The 16,693-nt window shown below is 43.7% G+C and overlaps 1 protein-coding gene across 2 annotated transcripts in view; it reads left to right on the top strand.

Annotated features, from left to right (window-relative positions):
- si:dkey-40c11.2 (drebrin-like protein B) overlaps window positions 1-16,070 on the top strand; it is a 50,993-nt gene extending 34,923 nt beyond the window's left edge. Inside the window, exons 2-16 of one of the 2 annotated variants that reach the window (XM_041900308.2) lie at window positions 957-1,012; window positions 1,382-1,494; window positions 2,186-2,260; window positions 10,923-11,060; window positions 11,377-11,454; window positions 11,550-11,701; window positions 12,051-12,105; window positions 12,200-12,274; window positions 12,535-12,643; window positions 12,886-13,398; window positions 13,509-13,811; window positions 13,962-14,060; window positions 14,324-14,448; window positions 14,780-14,813; window positions 14,961-16,070. In XM_041900308.2, the coding sequence (XP_041756242.2) occupies window positions 957-1,012; window positions 1,382-1,494; window positions 2,186-2,260; window positions 10,923-11,060; window positions 11,377-11,454; window positions 11,550-11,701; window positions 12,051-12,105; window positions 12,200-12,274; window positions 12,535-12,643; window positions 12,886-13,398; window positions 13,509-13,811; window positions 13,962-14,060; window positions 14,324-14,448; window positions 14,780-14,813; window positions 14,961-15,097 (2,062 nt within the window). In that variant the 3' untranslated portion in view covers window positions 15,098-16,070. The remainder of the gene's footprint in view (window positions 1-956; window positions 1,013-1,381; window positions 1,495-2,185; window positions 2,261-10,922; window positions 11,061-11,376; window positions 11,455-11,549; window positions 11,702-12,050; window positions 12,106-12,199; window positions 12,275-12,534; window positions 12,644-12,885; window positions 13,399-13,508; window positions 13,812-13,961; window positions 14,061-14,323; window positions 14,449-14,779; window positions 14,814-14,960) is intronic. The other variant, XM_041900309.2, reaches the window with a different exon arrangement.
- Window positions 16,071-16,693: the final 623 nt, after the last annotated feature.

Here is a 16,693-nt window from a genome sequence, read left to right as displayed (position 1 = left end):
CGTTCAACAGTGTGTGTGTGTGTGTGCGTGCAGTGTGTGTGTGTGTGTGTGTGTGTGTGTGTGTGTGTGTGTGCGTGCCGTGTGTGTTTGTGCGTGCCGTGTGTGTGTGTGTGTGTGTGCGTGCTTATGTAGTGTTGACTTAACACGTGGTCTGCCCAGCTGTCTGCATGTTATTTAGTTATGGGCTAGAGGATATGTCATTAGTCTATTTAGACAGATTAAACACCAACTTTATGTAACTTTAGGAACTTCCTACACTCTTTGGAATGAGAAGATTTAAAGATCCTACTAAGAGAAACAGTCAACATTAAACCATGCTTTTATAGAACATGCTAACAGGGGTCCTACCACTGCCATTGATTTGCACTCAATGACACCAAATGTTGTCTCACAGAGGCCGGGATTCAATCCCATCGCCCCTTTTCGGCTATGCACCATTTAAAGGCAATGTTATACCTCGGTCACGGAGATCACAGTCAAAGTAAATGCTGCAGATGTCAGCTCAATTGGAAATGACAGTATCTTTTATATATATGACAGTATCTTGTCTCATCGCTGTAACTTCCCAATGGGCTCGGGAGGCGAAGGTCGAGTCATGCGTCCTCCTAGTCCAATGGGCCAATTGTGCGCCGCCCTATGGGACTCCCGATCACGGCCGGTTGTGATACAGCCCGGGATCGAACCTGGGTCTGTATTGACGCCTCTAGCACTGCGATGCAGTGCCTTAGACCGCTTCTCCACTCGGCGGTCCCCGTATCATCTTTTATATATGACAGTATCTTTTATATATGTATTATCTTTTGTATATGACAGTATCTTTTATATATGTAGTATATTTTATATGTAAACTGCGCTACAACGCTAATCTTCCTCGCTCTGAATTTAACCCTGGCCTGAATCTCTGGGTCCATGGTTGTGATCCTGTTACTAGGCTGTCTCTCTCTTTCTCCCCACAGGGCTCTGTTCACCTACAATGGGACCACTAACAACCTCAAACTGGCCGACTCTGGAGGTAAAGCTTACTGGACAATTTGAATTTGTCACCTCTTTGAACTTGAGTTTTCCAAAATGATAGATGTAATGTTGGTGGTGTTTATTAATCTCTCCGTCTGTCTCTCTTTCTTTCTTTCTTTCTTTCTTTCTTTCTTTCTTTCTTTCTTTCTTTCTTTCTTTCTTTCTTTCTTTCTTTCTTTCTTTCTTTCTTTCTTTCTTTCTTTCTTTCTTTCTTTCTCTCGCTCCTGCGGTCTCGCTCTCTTTCTCTTTCTCTCTCTCTCTCTTGCTCTCTCTCTCTTTCTCTCTCTTGCTCTCTTTCTCTCTCTCTCTTTCTCATTTTTTCTCTCTCTATCTCAATCCCCCCTCCCCCTTCTCGTCTCTCCTACAGCGGGTGGAGTGGTGGAGTTGTCAGGGAAGTTCCACATAGCAAGGCCTCAGTATGGGCTCTGCAGGGTGGGATCGGCCGAGGTGGGAGGCCCTCGCGTCGCCATGATCTGCTGGGTGAGTGTCGTCCACTACAACATTGCCCTCTGAATGGATGTGGTACAATATATTAACTCTATTGACCTGTTGCTGTGTCTCAGATGCTTGAAGTAGAAGTTGCCCATAACCACAGCTCTAGGATCAGATTCCCTACCCTCAATCCTAACCTTAACCATGGCCCTTTGGTCTGGGGTCAATGTGTGTGATGTGTCAGTGAACTTGCGGACTCCGGACGCCAGGCCTAGCTTTTGACTGATACCAAATATTTTTACTGATGCGCGCACACACACACACACACACACACACACAAGCAGGGCAGCAGATGCTTAGAATGTTCCCAATGTGCTTCGCTGGTTCCGTATCTATGGCGACCTTGTGGAATGTTGTGGTGGGGGTCAGAGGTTGCATCTGTAGCCAGTCAGGCAGCAACACACACACAAATCAGAAACTTGTGAAACATACTGTACCTTCATTATCTTGTATATGATAGGTAACATGCTAATAATGGTAGGCTATCTCTATAACATTGGCAAAATTCTTCCACAAAGGTGTACATGCAGTACCTGATGACAGATGACTGAAGCCAGACTTTCTGATAATGAGCCTCTCTCTGGCTCCCTCAGACTAATGATGTAGTGTGTGTGTGCGTGTGTGTGTGTGTGTGTGTGTGTGTGTGTGTGTGTGTGTGTGTGTGCCCGTGCGTTTCCAGGTCGGGCCAAACGTAGATGAGTACCGCAGGACGGAATGTGCCAGCCATTTGCCCGCTATCAAGACCTTTTTCAAGGTACGGTACCACACCACTCCTACCCCTGCCTTGCTCTGCCCTACGCTGCCAGTTTGTCTGTTGGTCATACAGTCATCCAGTCAGTGACCTCATTGCAGCTGCAGCATTTGAAAGTATTCAGGAGTGGCATGATTAATATGGAAGTTAAGTGTTGTTTTATCTCTATCTCCTACATCCTGTGTTGGTACCATTGTGGAATGTTACTATGTGTCTTCTCTTCACTGTTTCTCTAACAATGAATAATGGATAAACAGCCTCCTATAGTAACTGTTGTCAAGACAATACAGAGAGTTGGTGTTGCTAGTGTGGGAAGGGTGGAACTGGCCTGACCAGGAACGAGGGAATGAGTAGTCATGTTGTCACACTTGGTAAGACACACACACACACATATATACGCATCAAACCAGCACCAGCACGTGCATTATGTGCACACACACACGCGCACACACACACACGCGCTCTCACACACACACACACAACGCATTGGTTGCTGTGGTCCAGTGGCGAGCCAGGCACATACCCAGGCTGGTGGCAGGAGGGCAGGGGTCCACTAATATTTTAATTTAATATGCCATTTAGCAGACGCTTTTATCCAAAGCGACTTACAGTCATGCGTGCATACATTTTTTTTGTTGTGTATGGGTGGTCCCGGGGATCGAACCCACTACCTTAGCGTTACAAGCGCCGTGCTCTACCAGCTGAGCTACAGAGGTCCACTAGGGTTCACTCTTCCTGACCCTATTGTGTTCCTGGTGCCACCGAGATGGGAGATGGGCCAAACACTCACCAAGTGATAACAGGAAACAGATAAAATAATGGGGGAATACAGGGAGGAAGAGGAAGAGGAGGAGGAGGAGGAGAAGAGAGGGGGATCTGTGTGTGTGTGTGTAAACTGACGCTGGGAGCTCTGTCTGCTTGCTGTAAAACAGTCTTAATTTAACATTTCCATCTTACTGCAGAGAAGTTTATGGGTCATCCATTCAGCCTATAGCCAGACCCCGTTTTTACTAGTGTACATATAAAGGCATCATCCGGTCGACTCCAGATGCATCCCTGGAATGTTGGTTGTTTTTTTGTCCTTTATTATTATTTATAATTTTTTACTCACTGAAGTATTTGGCCTGGGAACCTCTGTGACCGCAATCTCAGATATACCATTGTGTGTGTGTGTGTCTTTATTACGTAATAGGTATGTGTTAGCGTTGAATAGTATGGGTTACCGAGATTTACCGCCCAAACCCACTCCCTTTTCCCGGGATAAATAACTGCGAGAAACCGGTAAATTGTAATACATTATTTCTATGAACAGCATGACATTAAATGATATGTGATGTCTAAATCTGGCTTCGCTACAGACCACGGCCTACTCTGCTATCTGCATGACCAATCATCAACGCTCAGGGTGGGGACTGACAGCGCATGTCCGTATGGACCGCAGTTCACAATGCATGTATTATCTCATCATGGTAACTTTTTTTCTTGTGACAAGTAGGCCGACATTTGCTGCAGCATAGCCTATGGTACAGTAATATAAGGACTGAATGAACGTCTAATTTACACATCTCCATCTGGATTTAAGGGGTCACCATATTTTGTTCATTGTAAATGTGCATTTTTTTAATTGCAGCTGCAGAGTTTTAGCCTCACTGGAATATTGTGCCTTTAAATCAGTGCACACAAGAGCACTCTCTCACAGTCTCTCTCTCTCCATCAATTCCATTCAAATTGCATCCAAAATAGATAGGCCTAATCCTGTTCAAGATATATATATATATATACAGTTGAAGTCGGAAGTTTACATACACCTTAGCCAAATACATTTAAACTCAGTTTTTTCACAATTCCTGACATTTAATCCGAGCAGAAATGCCCTGTCTTAGGTCAGTTAGGATCACCACTTAATTTTAAGAATATGAAATGTCAGAATAATAGTAGAGAGAATGATTTATTTCAGCTTTTATTTCTTTCATCACATTCCCAGTGGGTCAGAAGTTTACATAAACTCAATTAGTATTTGGTAGCATTGCCTTTAAATTGTTTAACTTGGGTCAAACGTTTCGGGTAGCCTTCCACAAGCTTCCCACAATAAGTTGGGTGAATTTTGGCCCATTCCTCCTGACAGAGCTGGTGTAACTGAGTCAGGTTTGTAGGCCTCCTTGCTCGCACACGCTTTTTCAGTTCTGCCCACAAATGTTATATAAGGGTTGAGGTCAGGGCTTTGTGATGGCCACTCCAATACCTTGACTTTGTTGTCCTTAAGCCATTTTGCCACAACTTTGGAAGTATGCTTGGGGTCATTGTCCATTTGGAAGACCCATTTGCGACCAAGCTTTAACTTCCTGACTGATTATTTATTTATTTTATTTTATTTTTTTGTCATTTAGTAGACGCTCTTATTCAGAGCGACTTACAGGAGCAATTAGGGTTAAGTGCCTTGCTCACTGATGTCTTGAGCTGTTGCTTCAATATATCCACATCATTTTCCTTCCTCATGATGCCATCTATTTTGTGAAGTGCACCAGTCTTTTTTATGGCGGGTTTTGGAGCAGTGGCTTCTTCCTTGCTGAGCGGCCTTTCAGGTTATGTCGATATAGGACTAGTTTTACTGTGGATATAGATACTTTTGTACCTGTTTCCTCCAGCATCTTCACAAGGTCCTTTGCTGTTGTTCTGGGATTTATTTGCACTTTTCGCACCAAAGTACATTCATCTCTAGGAGACAGAACGCGTCTCCTTCCTGAGCGGTATGATGGCTGCGTGGTCCCATGGTGTTTATACTTGCGTACTATTGTTTGTACAGATGAACGTGATACCTTCAGGCGTTTGGAAATTGCTCCCAAGGATGAACCAGACTTGTGGAGGTCTACAATATTTTTTCTGAGGTCTTGTCTGATTTCTTTTGATTTTCCCATGATGTCAAACAAAGAGGCACTGAGTTTGAAGGTAGGCCTTGAAATACATCCACAGGTACACCTCCAATTGACTCAAATGATGTCCATTAGCCTATCAGAAGCTTCTAAAGCCATGACATGTTTAAAGGCACAGTCAACTTAGTGTATGTAAACTTCTGACCCACTGGAATTGTGATACAGTGAATTTTAAGTGAAATTATCTGTCTGTAATCAATTGTTGGAAAATGTACTTGTGTCATGCACAAAGTAGATGTCCTAACCGACTTGCCAAAACTATAGTTTGTTAACAAGAAATTTGTGGAGTGTTTGAAAAACAAGTTTTAATGATTCCAACCTAAGTGTATGTAAACTTCCAACTTCAATTGTATATATACGCTACCATTCAAAAGTTTAGGGTCACTTAGAAATGTCCTTTGTTTTTTTGTCCATTAAAATAACATCAAATTGATCAGAAATACAGTGTAGACATTGTTAATGTTGTAAATGACTATTGTAGCTGGAAACGGCTGATTTTTAATGGAATATCTACATAGGCGTACAGAGGCCCATTATCAGTAACCATCAGTCCTGTGTTCCAATGGCACGTTGTGTTTGCTAATCCAAGTTTATCATTTAAAAGGCTAATTTATCATTTGAAAACTTTTTTGGAATTATGTTAGCACAGCTGAAAACTGTTGTGCTATTTAAATAAGCAATAAAACTGGCCTTCTTGAGACTAGTTCAGTATCTGGAGCATCAGCGATTGTGGGTTCGATTACAGGCTCAAAATGGCCAGAAACAAATAACTTTCTTCTGAAACTCGTCAGTCTGTTCTTGTTCTGAGAAATGAAGGCTATTCCATGCGAGAAATTGCCAAGAAACTGAAGATCTCGTACAACGCTGTGTACTACTCCCTTCACAGAACAGCGCAAACTGGCTCTAACCAGAATAGAAAGAGGAGTGGGAGGCCCCGGTTCACAACTGAGCAAGAAGACGAAAACATTAGTGTCTAGTTTGAGAAACAGACGCCTCACAGGTCCTCAACTGGCAGCTTCATTAAACAGTACCCCGCAAAACACCAGTCTCAACGTCAACAGTGAAGAGGCGACTCCGGGATGCTGACCTTCTAGGCAGAGTTGCTAAGAAAAAGCTGTATCTCAGACTGCCCATCTTAATCTTTTATTTTTATTGGCCAGTCTGAGATATTACTTTTCCTTTGCAACAGATTAATGTATCTGGGTAGCATTCACATTGCAGTCCTGCTGTTATTTATGTTTGATGACCCCATTCTCTGAGACCTGGGCTTTCCACATCACACTGCCATGTATTAGTCAACCTACTCTCTATCACCATGTGGGGTCTATAAAACCATGTGACGCTTGTGTCATACAGCGTTACTGGAAGGGGGCTTGGATTAATAAAGGATGAATGATTAATAAACGGATACACACTCAGGACATACAGACAGAGCCAGTTTGCTTTTATAGGTTTTGCCGGTCATCTCCAAAGACTCATTCTTACTGTAACCTTGTAAAACGTGTAGCTTCCAGGAAGCTGTGCGAGGTGGTTCACTTCTCGGTAAAAGGACAAAACTCACATAATCTCCTGACTCATACTGTAATTTTGGTGAGTTGCTTCTGAGGAGAGACTTATTTCTGGTGTAGCGCCCTCATGTGGTGGAAATGTCACATGTGCGCTGTCAACATGCATAGATATTGCGGCACTTCCAGCAAGCCTGATCCTGCACTGTGGTGAGGCTTATCAATACTCCTACAGTGTAGATTAATTTAGTTCATTAAATATAGTGTATGTTGTTGTTAACAGTGCTATGTTTGTTTAATACGAAAATACATTTGTCTTCCAGTCTGTCAGTTCTGTGAGATGCTACAGCACCAACTGAAACAACAAACATATTTCCTCCCCACTATCACTCAGGGAAAGGAAGGGAAAGGGGGATACCTAGTCAGTTGTACAACTGAACGCATTTAACCCAACCCCTCTGAATCAGGGAGGTGCGGGGGCTGCCTTATTCGAACATCCACATCATGAGAGAAGGTTATGAGAGGACAGGGTGTGTGAAAGGAGAGGTCTATAAAAGAGGACAGAGGAGAGGACAGGGTGTGTGAAAGGAGAGGTCTATGAAAGAGGACAGAGGAGAGGGGAGAGGACAGGGTGTATGAAAGGAGAGGTCTATAAAAGAGGACAGAGGAGAGGACAGGGTGTGTGAGGAGAGGTCTATAAAAGAGGACAGAGGAGAGGACAGGGTGTGTGAGGAGAGGTCTATAAAAGAGGACAGAGGAGAGGACAGGGTGTGTGAGGAGAGGTCTATAAAAGAGGACAGAGGAGAGGACAGGGTGTGTGAGGAGAGGTCTATAAAAGAGGACAGAGGAGAGGACAGTATTAGGGAGAGGCCTTAGAGGAGCCAGTTTTAGGGAGAGGCCTTAGACAGTATTAAGGAGAGGCCTATCATCTGAAACATAATGACAAACAGACAGACAGTTAGGCGAGGCAGAGGAGATCATTTACACCCTCTTCACCACCATAACTCCCTCCCCCATCCCTCAGGGGCTCCTCACACTGCTTGAGAGAAATTAGGGAGGGAGTGTGTGGGACAATTAAGATATTGCGTGTGACTAACAGATTTCAGTTCATTATTATAGCTCCCACCTTGGGCCAATCAGTGTCATTTTGTAAATGCTGCATCATTCACCCAAGTCACTATGGTGTTGAACGCTGAGCTGTAGTCAATTAACAGCATTCTCACGTAGGTGTTCCTTTTGTCCATGTGGGAAATGGCAGTGTGGAGTGCAATAGAGATTGTGTCATCAGTGGATCTGTTGAGACGGTATGCGAATTGGAGTGGGTCCAGGGTGTCTGGGATGATGGTGTTGATTTGAGCCATGACCAGCCTTTCAAAGCATTTCATGGCTACAGATGTGAGTGCTACGGGGCGTTAGTCATTTAGGCAGGTTACCTTGGTGTTCTTGGGCACAGGGAATATGGTGGTCTACTTGAAACATGTACAATGGGCTCCAAAATTACTGGCACCCCTGACTGGCAATGCACAAACAATACTTAAAAATATATAATATAAAGATAAACTCAAAATACCAACATGTGAGAAATACTGTACTTTATTAATGTTTCAATGGAACCAACCAATATCATACAATTATTTAATACAAAATAAATGTCACCAAAATCAAGGTTTCATAAGTATTGGCACTCCTCATTTAGTACTTAGTGCAACCACCTCTGGCAAGGATAACAGCATGAAGTATTTTCCTGTAATGTTTGACAAGGTTAAGGAACACATTTGGAGGGATTTTGGACCATTCCTCTATGCAGATCCTTTCAAGATCCTTCACATTCTTGGGTTTGCGCTTATCAACTGCCCTCGTCAACTCAGCCCACAGATTTTCGATTGGATTGAGGTCCGGCGACTGAGATGGCCATGGCAGAACATTGATTTTGTTGTCACTGAACCATTTCTGTGTGGATCTTGAGATATGTTTTGGGTCATTGTCTTATTGGAAAGTCCACCTACAGCCAAGTCCCAGCCTTCTGGCAGAGGCAACCAGATTGTCAGGCAAAATTGCCTGATACTTGGTGGAATTCATTATGCCATCAATCTTAACTAGAGCCCCTGGACTTCTGGAATTAAAACAGCCCCAAAACATCACTGACCCACCACCATATTTCACCGTGGGTATGAGGTGCCTCTCCTTGTATGCATCTCTGTTTCGACGCCAAACATGCCGATGATGTATCTGACCAAAACGTTCAATTTTGGTCTCATCTGACCAGAGCACCTTCTTCCAGTCATAATTTAAATGACGTTTGGCAATCTCCAAGCACTTGCGTCTGTGTCTTGGGGTCAGAAAGGGCTTTCTTCTGGCAACACTTCCAAAGAGCCTGTGGTTGTGGAGGTGGCGTCTGATGGTGCTTTTTGAAACCTGGTGACCCCAAGACGCCACCAAGGCCTGCAATTTTTCACAGTGATTCTTGGGGATTTTGTTGCTTCTCTCACCATCTTCCTCCCTATCCTGGGGGGCAAAATGCATTTGCGTCCTCTACCCGTGAGGTTTTCAACTGTTCCATATCTTTTAAATGTTTTAATAATTGCCCTGACAGTGTTCAGTGGTATATTCAATCGTTTGTGGATCTTCTTGTAGCCATTACCAGATTTATGAAGGTCTACAACCATCTGTCTCTTTTGAACTGCCAGTTCTTTTGTTTTCTTCATGGTGTTGGATGACAAAGGGATATTGCATGCGTGTTACCTCATTTTTATACCCTAGTGAAACAGGAAGTGATGTAATGGCTCAATATAGTTCCTTAAGACTTAGATACACTTAAATAAGTGGAATTTAATTCCTGGTTTAATTTTGGTAGATGTTATTTACAATAATCTTTAAGGGTGCCATTAATTGTGAAACCTTGATTTGAAGGACATTGATTTTTTATTAAATCAATAAATGATTTTGGTGGGTTCCATTGGAACATTAATATAGTACAGTATTTCTCATGTGTTGGTATTTTGAGTTTATCTCTATAATTATATTGTTTATATTTTTTAAAGTATTGTTTGTGCATTGCCAGTCACGGGTGCCAGTAATTTTGGAGCCCACTGTAGGTATTACAGACTGGGCCAGGGAGAGGTTGAAAATGTCAGTGAAGACACTTGTCAGCTGGTCGGCGCATGCTCTGAGTACGTGTCCTGGTAATCAATCTGATTACCAGGACACATGTTAACCTGTTTAATGGTCTTACTCACATCAAGTACGGCGATGCAGTACCTTAGACACCTCAGCCAAGTATCCGAGAAACATAGGATATTAGTTCTTCAGGTCCCGTTGATAGGATAGTCTGGAACGGAGCTCATCCAGTTTTTTCTCCAGTGATTGTACATTCCCCAATAGAACAGAGGGTAGAGGCAGATAGAGGGCACGTCGACCTCTATACCACTGTCTCTTTCTGGTCCGGGGTGGTCATTCGTCATTGTTGAATCTCTGCATCCTATCTGCTCTTTCCACACTCCCCTCATCTCATATGCAACAACTGTTTCACTTTCCTTATGCTTTCTCTGAATTCTCCCTTCCTCCCCCCTACACACCATCTCCCGTTTCTACCCCTCTCTCTTACCTCTCCCCTCTCTGTCTATCTCTTCCAAACCAATATGTTCCATCCTGTCTTCTCTAGTGTAAGCCAGAGACTTGTTTTGTTCTCTGTCTGTCCTCATCACTAAAGCTGTTAAGTCCACAGCCAAGAGGAAACCACTGGGGGTAAAATCTTTCAAAGAACTACTTCAGAGTGTGTGTTTTCGAGTGTGTGTGTATGTATGTGTTTGTGCGTGTGTGTGCACATATGTTTTCGGGGGGTCAGGGGGTAAATGAAAAAGGAGGGAAAATATCCCTTTCTCTCGTTTGGAATGCTGGAGCAGAATTGTATCTGAATGATGAGGTTTCACACATTTTACAGCTGAAGGTTGTCCTCGCTTGGAATGTTAAAGGATGTTCAGGACCGCAACTTGATTCCCTTCAATAATCTTTCATGCTGACATGTTTCAGTACAAGCTTGTTCATTAGAGCACTGTCTGGGGCAGAGATAAACACGCAGCAACTAACCTGTCACAATAGTGCATTATAGACTTGACATCAGATGCCTGTGTAGCAGGTCCCCATTGTAGTTCATCTCTCTCTCTCTCTCTCTCTCTCTCTCTCTCTCTCTCTCTCTCTCTCTCTCTCTCTCTCTCTCTCTCTCTCTCTCAGGATGCCTATGTGTTTATCAGTGCTGAGAGTAAGGAGGATGTGACAGAGGAGAAGATAGGCGCTGAGCTCAATAAAGTCCGTCCCCCGACAGAGCAAGTCAGAAGAAGCAGTCGGTCAAAGGACAAGGAGGAGACAGTGGTGAGTGCTCCCCCTGCAATACCATATATGTCCACAAGAGGGGGCACTAACACCTAGACACAACCTGGAACTGTGCTTTTACATTGAGGGGGCCACACATTCAGATTCTCTGTTTTAATCTCTTGTCATGAATTGTACTTTCTGTGTACTTACTGTATGTTTTTCAATTTTTTCATACTTGATAAATCACAAGTTAAAAAAACAACCAAAGCTCCTTGCCAATAGCATAAGTTACAAACTGTGTGTTATGTGTTCATACAGTGTTGTTCTCCATTAACACTCTCTCTCCTCTTCGTCTGTATCTCCCTGTTGACAGGGCACTAACTACAGGAAGACTAACGCTGCCATGGAGATGAGACGCGCCAATAGAGACTCCTTCTGGGCACGTGCAGAGGTAGTTTACACAGGCACACAGTCACAGTTAACCTCATAGCTTAGACCGTTTTTCTAGGAATCAATTTTCTCTTTCTCTCTCTCTCTCTCTCTTAGCGTGAGGAGGAACGTAGGAAGGAGGAGGAGAGGAAGCGTACATTGGAGGACAGACGGCGTTGGGAGAAAGAAAGAGTTCTGAAGGAACGGAAAGAGGCTGACGAGAGGGAGAGGAAAATGAAGGAGAAACTACAGATGATCGAAGAGCAGAGGTCAGGACACAGACACACACACACACACAGACACACACACAGACACAGACACACACACACACACAGACACACACAGACACCGACACACACACAGACAGACAGACAGACAGACAGACAGACAGACAGACACACACACAGACAGACACATACACACACACACAGACAGACAGACAGACAGACAGACAGACAGACAGACAGACAGCACACACACACACACACACTGACTCAAGACTCAAACAATCTCTGACTCAAGGGTATCTTCTTGTGGCCATATCAGGTATTTAATGGGTTGTCACAATTGTAAAGTCTACGTAAGGCCTATAAGGTCTGACATCTCTGTATCTCTCAGGACAATGCAGGCCCAGCTGGAGGCAGACGTGAGGAAACAGGAGAAATCAAGATGGGTGAGGCAAAGAACAAATTAGTGAGGAAGTTATTGGGCTACTGAACTGTCTGAACTCGTGTGTCTGAACTCTGACCTCTGTTGGGGTGTGGCAGGAGCTGCAGCAGAGAGAGCATGAGGAGGAAATGAGAGCTCGCTTCAGACGCAGCGAGTCCATCGAGAAAGCAGCAGTGAGTCTCTTACTGACCTCTCTACTCCATATAAACTCTGAAGTGGCTTCCATCTGCACAGATCTGAAAACACAGCATAGGTCAAAGGAATATGGCCTTTTATAGGAACCTCTCAGCTTCTGTCACGCCAGCGCAGATGAAGGAAAGGAATGAAGGAGAGGAAGGAGTAGACGAGGCAGCTTTAGACTATTGAGACCTGTAGTTTCCTTTACATCATTCAATAAAGCATAGTGTGGTGTGATTCCTCATCCTATCTGCAGGAGGCAGCAATGCTGGTATCACAGCGCTCCATGAACCCCAGAGAGTTCTTCAGACAGCTGTCATCAGCATCGTCCAATAACCCATCCAGCCCCGGCTCCCCCCGCACAGGTAAGTCCTGTGTGTGTGTGTGTGTGTGTGTGTGTGTGTGTGTGTGTGTGTTTATAAGCATTGACAAACCAAGAAGTGTCTCTACCCAATGTGTGATTATGAAGCCAGTAACAGTCAATCATGCATGAACCTAAACAACCATTATCTGTCTGTGTATTTCTTAATGTTGCTCATCCTTCCTCTCTCTCGCTCTCTCTCTCTCTCTCTCTCTCTCTCTCTCTCTCTCTCTCTTCCCCCCACAGGCAAACCTCCATTAAGGCGGTACCAGCGCAGTCTGACTGACACAGCATTCATCTTTGGGAAATCGGACAGCCCCACCCCCACTTCCCCCCGCAGCCCCACATTGGTCTCACCCTTCTTCCGCATCCCATCCTCCCCCTTCCACCGCACCATGTCCCCATCCAGCTCCATCTTCCGCCCAATCACCTCTCCCCAGAGCCCTCGCGCCACCCTGGTGTCCCCTCCCAAATCGCCCCTCCACTCTGCCCCGCCTGTCTCAGCCCAGGCTACTCTCCCATCACCCAGCCCCCAGTCTCAGCCCCAAACTCAGGCCTTTGCCCCCCCAGCCTCTCCAGACCTCCTCGCCACCCTGTCCCCCACCTCTCCTCTAGAGAACCAGCCCCAGGCCCAGTTCCTGCCCCCCTCTCCCCAGTCCCAGCCTGAGTGCTTCCCCTATCCCCTAATCTCCCTGGAGCCTGCCTCAGCACCACAGCCTCCCACTGCCCCTCTGTCAGAGAGTCCACTGCATCCAACAGGTAGGTCCCCATCATACACACAGCCTACTGTAGAATGACCATTATAGAGTTGGTTCTCAGTTTGCCTTGGCTGCACTTAAAACAACAATGGTTCATTCTCTCTCATCCAGAGCAGTACACAGCTGTACAAGTTGTACTGGTGGAGGAAGAGGAAGATGATGATGAAGACCAGGCAGAGCCAGAGCCCAGCATTGAGAGTACAGAGCCAAACCCAAATATGGAGGAAAGAGGGGAGGGCTCAGCACAGGATTCAGACCCTACATCAGTGCAGGAGCCTATGGCAGAGGAAGGAGAGGAAGCAGAGGAAGCTGGACAAGAGAAGGGCCAATCAGATTACAGTCAGGCCTCTGCTGAGCCATTCCTGGTTGAGCTTTCAGAAGAGGAGGAGGAGCCAGCTGGAACAGGTATACTTTGTATGTTTTTTTGTATCTCGTATAGTCCTGTCCTATTATATATATATATATATTTAAGGCTAAATACAACAATTGAAAGAGAAGAAGAGTTTTATGTTAAGAGAAGGTTGTGGAAAAAGTGTGTGACACAACTGACACGTTATGTTTCAGATGCAGAAGTTATTATTCCGCTAATCACACAAAAGGTTGTGGTCCCGTCCACCAATGGGGTGACAGACGAGGAGGAGTTGGTGGAACACAATGGTACAGGTATGTTACCCCGCTCATCCATTGATAGGGATCTACGCTAGCCTACATTGCCCAAGTTGCTCTCAAACTGAATGAACCCTTTATGTTGATGAGATAACATAGAATAGACATACCAGAAGCCTACATTGCAATTCCCTATCCTTTTCCAGGAATCCTCTTCCTCATGGATTTTTAAATCCATGAAGGGGATTGAAAAGTACACACTTGCTTAGCGTAGGGTAGGGAACCAGAATCCAACCACTGTCATGGTTCCTCTTTTCCAGAGCGATCAATGAGTCCACCAGAAAGGGAGCAAGGTACTCCAGAGTTGGCTTTTCATTTTGATGAAGAGGAGGAGGACTTTGTTGAAGAGAATGAGGTCCAGGAGATTTCAGAGAATGGACAAGAGGTTGTTACACAACACACAAAGTCATATGTCCCCTACCCCCTGCCATCCTATTCACTACTGGGCTTCAAACCTAGTCATGGAGACCCACACGGTGTGCAGACCTTTGTTCCAGCCCAGTATTAATACAAAGACTTGATGATTAGTTGAAAAGTTATAAAAGGTGTGTTAGTGCTGGGCTAGAAAAAAAGCTTGCACCCCTCTGGGTCTCCAGGACCAGGATTGAAGAACACGGACTAATTTAATATAAATGTAATGTAGATGACAACCAAGCAAGGGCTCTGTAATGGGGAAAATGGTGACCTTCATTCATGATTGTTTTTCTCTGTTTCAGATGTGTGTAAGAGCTCTCTATGACTACCAAGCAGGTCAGTTCTCAGTGTAACTCATACCATGGACCACACACCCATGCACACCTACACACACACACCTACACACACACACACAGACACACACACACACAGACATACTATGATTCGCTGAGTGTTAAACCTAGTCTTTCTCTTTTCTCACAGAGGATGAATCAGAGATCTCATTTGAACCAGGTGACATCATAAGTGCGGTGGAGACTGTGGACAAGGCCTGGTGGCGGGGCTGCAGTAAAGATGGACGCCAGGGACTCTTTCCAGCCAATTACGTGGAGACCATCTAGACACACACACATACACACACATACACACTCAGGGACTGAACACTCGTTCCCCTACAGTGAAACCATCATAGTATACTTGCTACATACATAGACTCCCTTAGCTTCAATAGACACACAATTTACAAACTCCCCTTGGATTCCATGCAATCACCTGCCCCCCTTCCAACTCAGCTGTGTTGTGGTGGAAGACAGTGTCTCCTGTTCTATCCAGTTACAGACTCCTAACCTGCAGAAAAACACAGTTGAGGACCACCAAGACCCCTTCGTTCCCTTCACAAGAGGGAGGACTGGGAAAAAGAGGGACCGCCAGATGGGATGTCTGCAGGCTCAATGAGTCCCTCTACAACTACTATTTTGATGATTGTTACGATAAGCAATACTGTCTGTGTCACTTCCTTGGTACATTTAACAGTGTTTTCTACGTTAATTAACTGAAAAGTAAGGGACTGTCTTTATTGTTTCTGTATTGGTGTTACTGTATGTGTGCATAATCTGTGTTTTATCTAAAGCTTTTTTTATCCAAGCGGCATGGTATTCCTACAGGACATCTGATGCTAATTGATAGCTTTATGCTAATGTCACGTACATTTAAAATGCTACTTGTAAATGTATTTTTGAAGATAACTTTTTTAAGTCACTTTAAGTTTTAATACACTACTACTCTTGTACATAAGAATGTGACATTACATGCATTTTCTTTCTTTTGCTTTGTCATTCTACAAGTGTGTATGGTTTGTACTCCCTGCATTTACTCCACATTTACAAATAGTACCATTTACAAATGTATAATACTCTTAAACATCAGCTTATATATATTACAGGTCTTGATTGTTTTTGTTATTACATTAAAAGACAAATACTATTTAGAAGTTATATTTCTTTATGAAAATAGCATAAAAACATGAAGCAGAAAGTAACTTTATATCATGCATATTATACTATTAAATAAAACTACCTTTTTTACTACAAATGTCAGGTTACTTTTTAATCACTTTCAGAACTCTATAAGTAATTTTAGAAGAAGAATTCTAATTTTATTGAATCCAACTGAATAATACATCCATATGTATTTTTCCCCAAATGTAAAACACTTGCACATCGTACTTCAGCTTGAGATGTATATTTATTCTCAGCTTCATCAGAAAAAATATTTTTATATTCTGAAAAATAGTATGGCTATGTACATTTAAATCATTTTACAGAGTTGTCTTTTACTTAGTAACATACATTAGCCTCATGTTTCCGTTTTGCATCCCTCTAACACACGCAGTGGACATTTACTTGATTATCGATCAATTGACAACTTTAAACTTTCCTCACATGTTCACTGTCTTCTCCTCTCTCTTGACTCTCATCTTTCCCTCTTTCCTTCCTCTGGTTTCATATTCACTCTCCCTCACTTATCTTTGTCATAGATGATATCTACTCCTCTCTTTTGATGACGGGTGGATAAAATAAAAATAAAATCACTTTTTTTAAGCTCTTATTCACGTAACATGGAGTCAGGGAAAACCTCATACTAAAATGTATTTTTATATATTTAACCTTCTTTAAGTAAAAAGAGATTCTATCTCATTGGCCTGAATCCTAACCTTT

Source organism: Coregonus clupeaformis, chromosome 16 (assembly GCF_020615455.1).
Source record: "Coregonus clupeaformis isolate EN_2021a chromosome 16, ASM2061545v1, whole genome shotgun sequence".
Taxonomy (NCBI): Eukaryota; Metazoa; Chordata; class Actinopteri; order Salmoniformes; family Salmonidae; genus Coregonus; species Coregonus clupeaformis.
The sequence above is the reverse complement of the archived record's forward strand: the minus strand, read 5'-3'. Positions and strand labels throughout refer to the sequence as shown.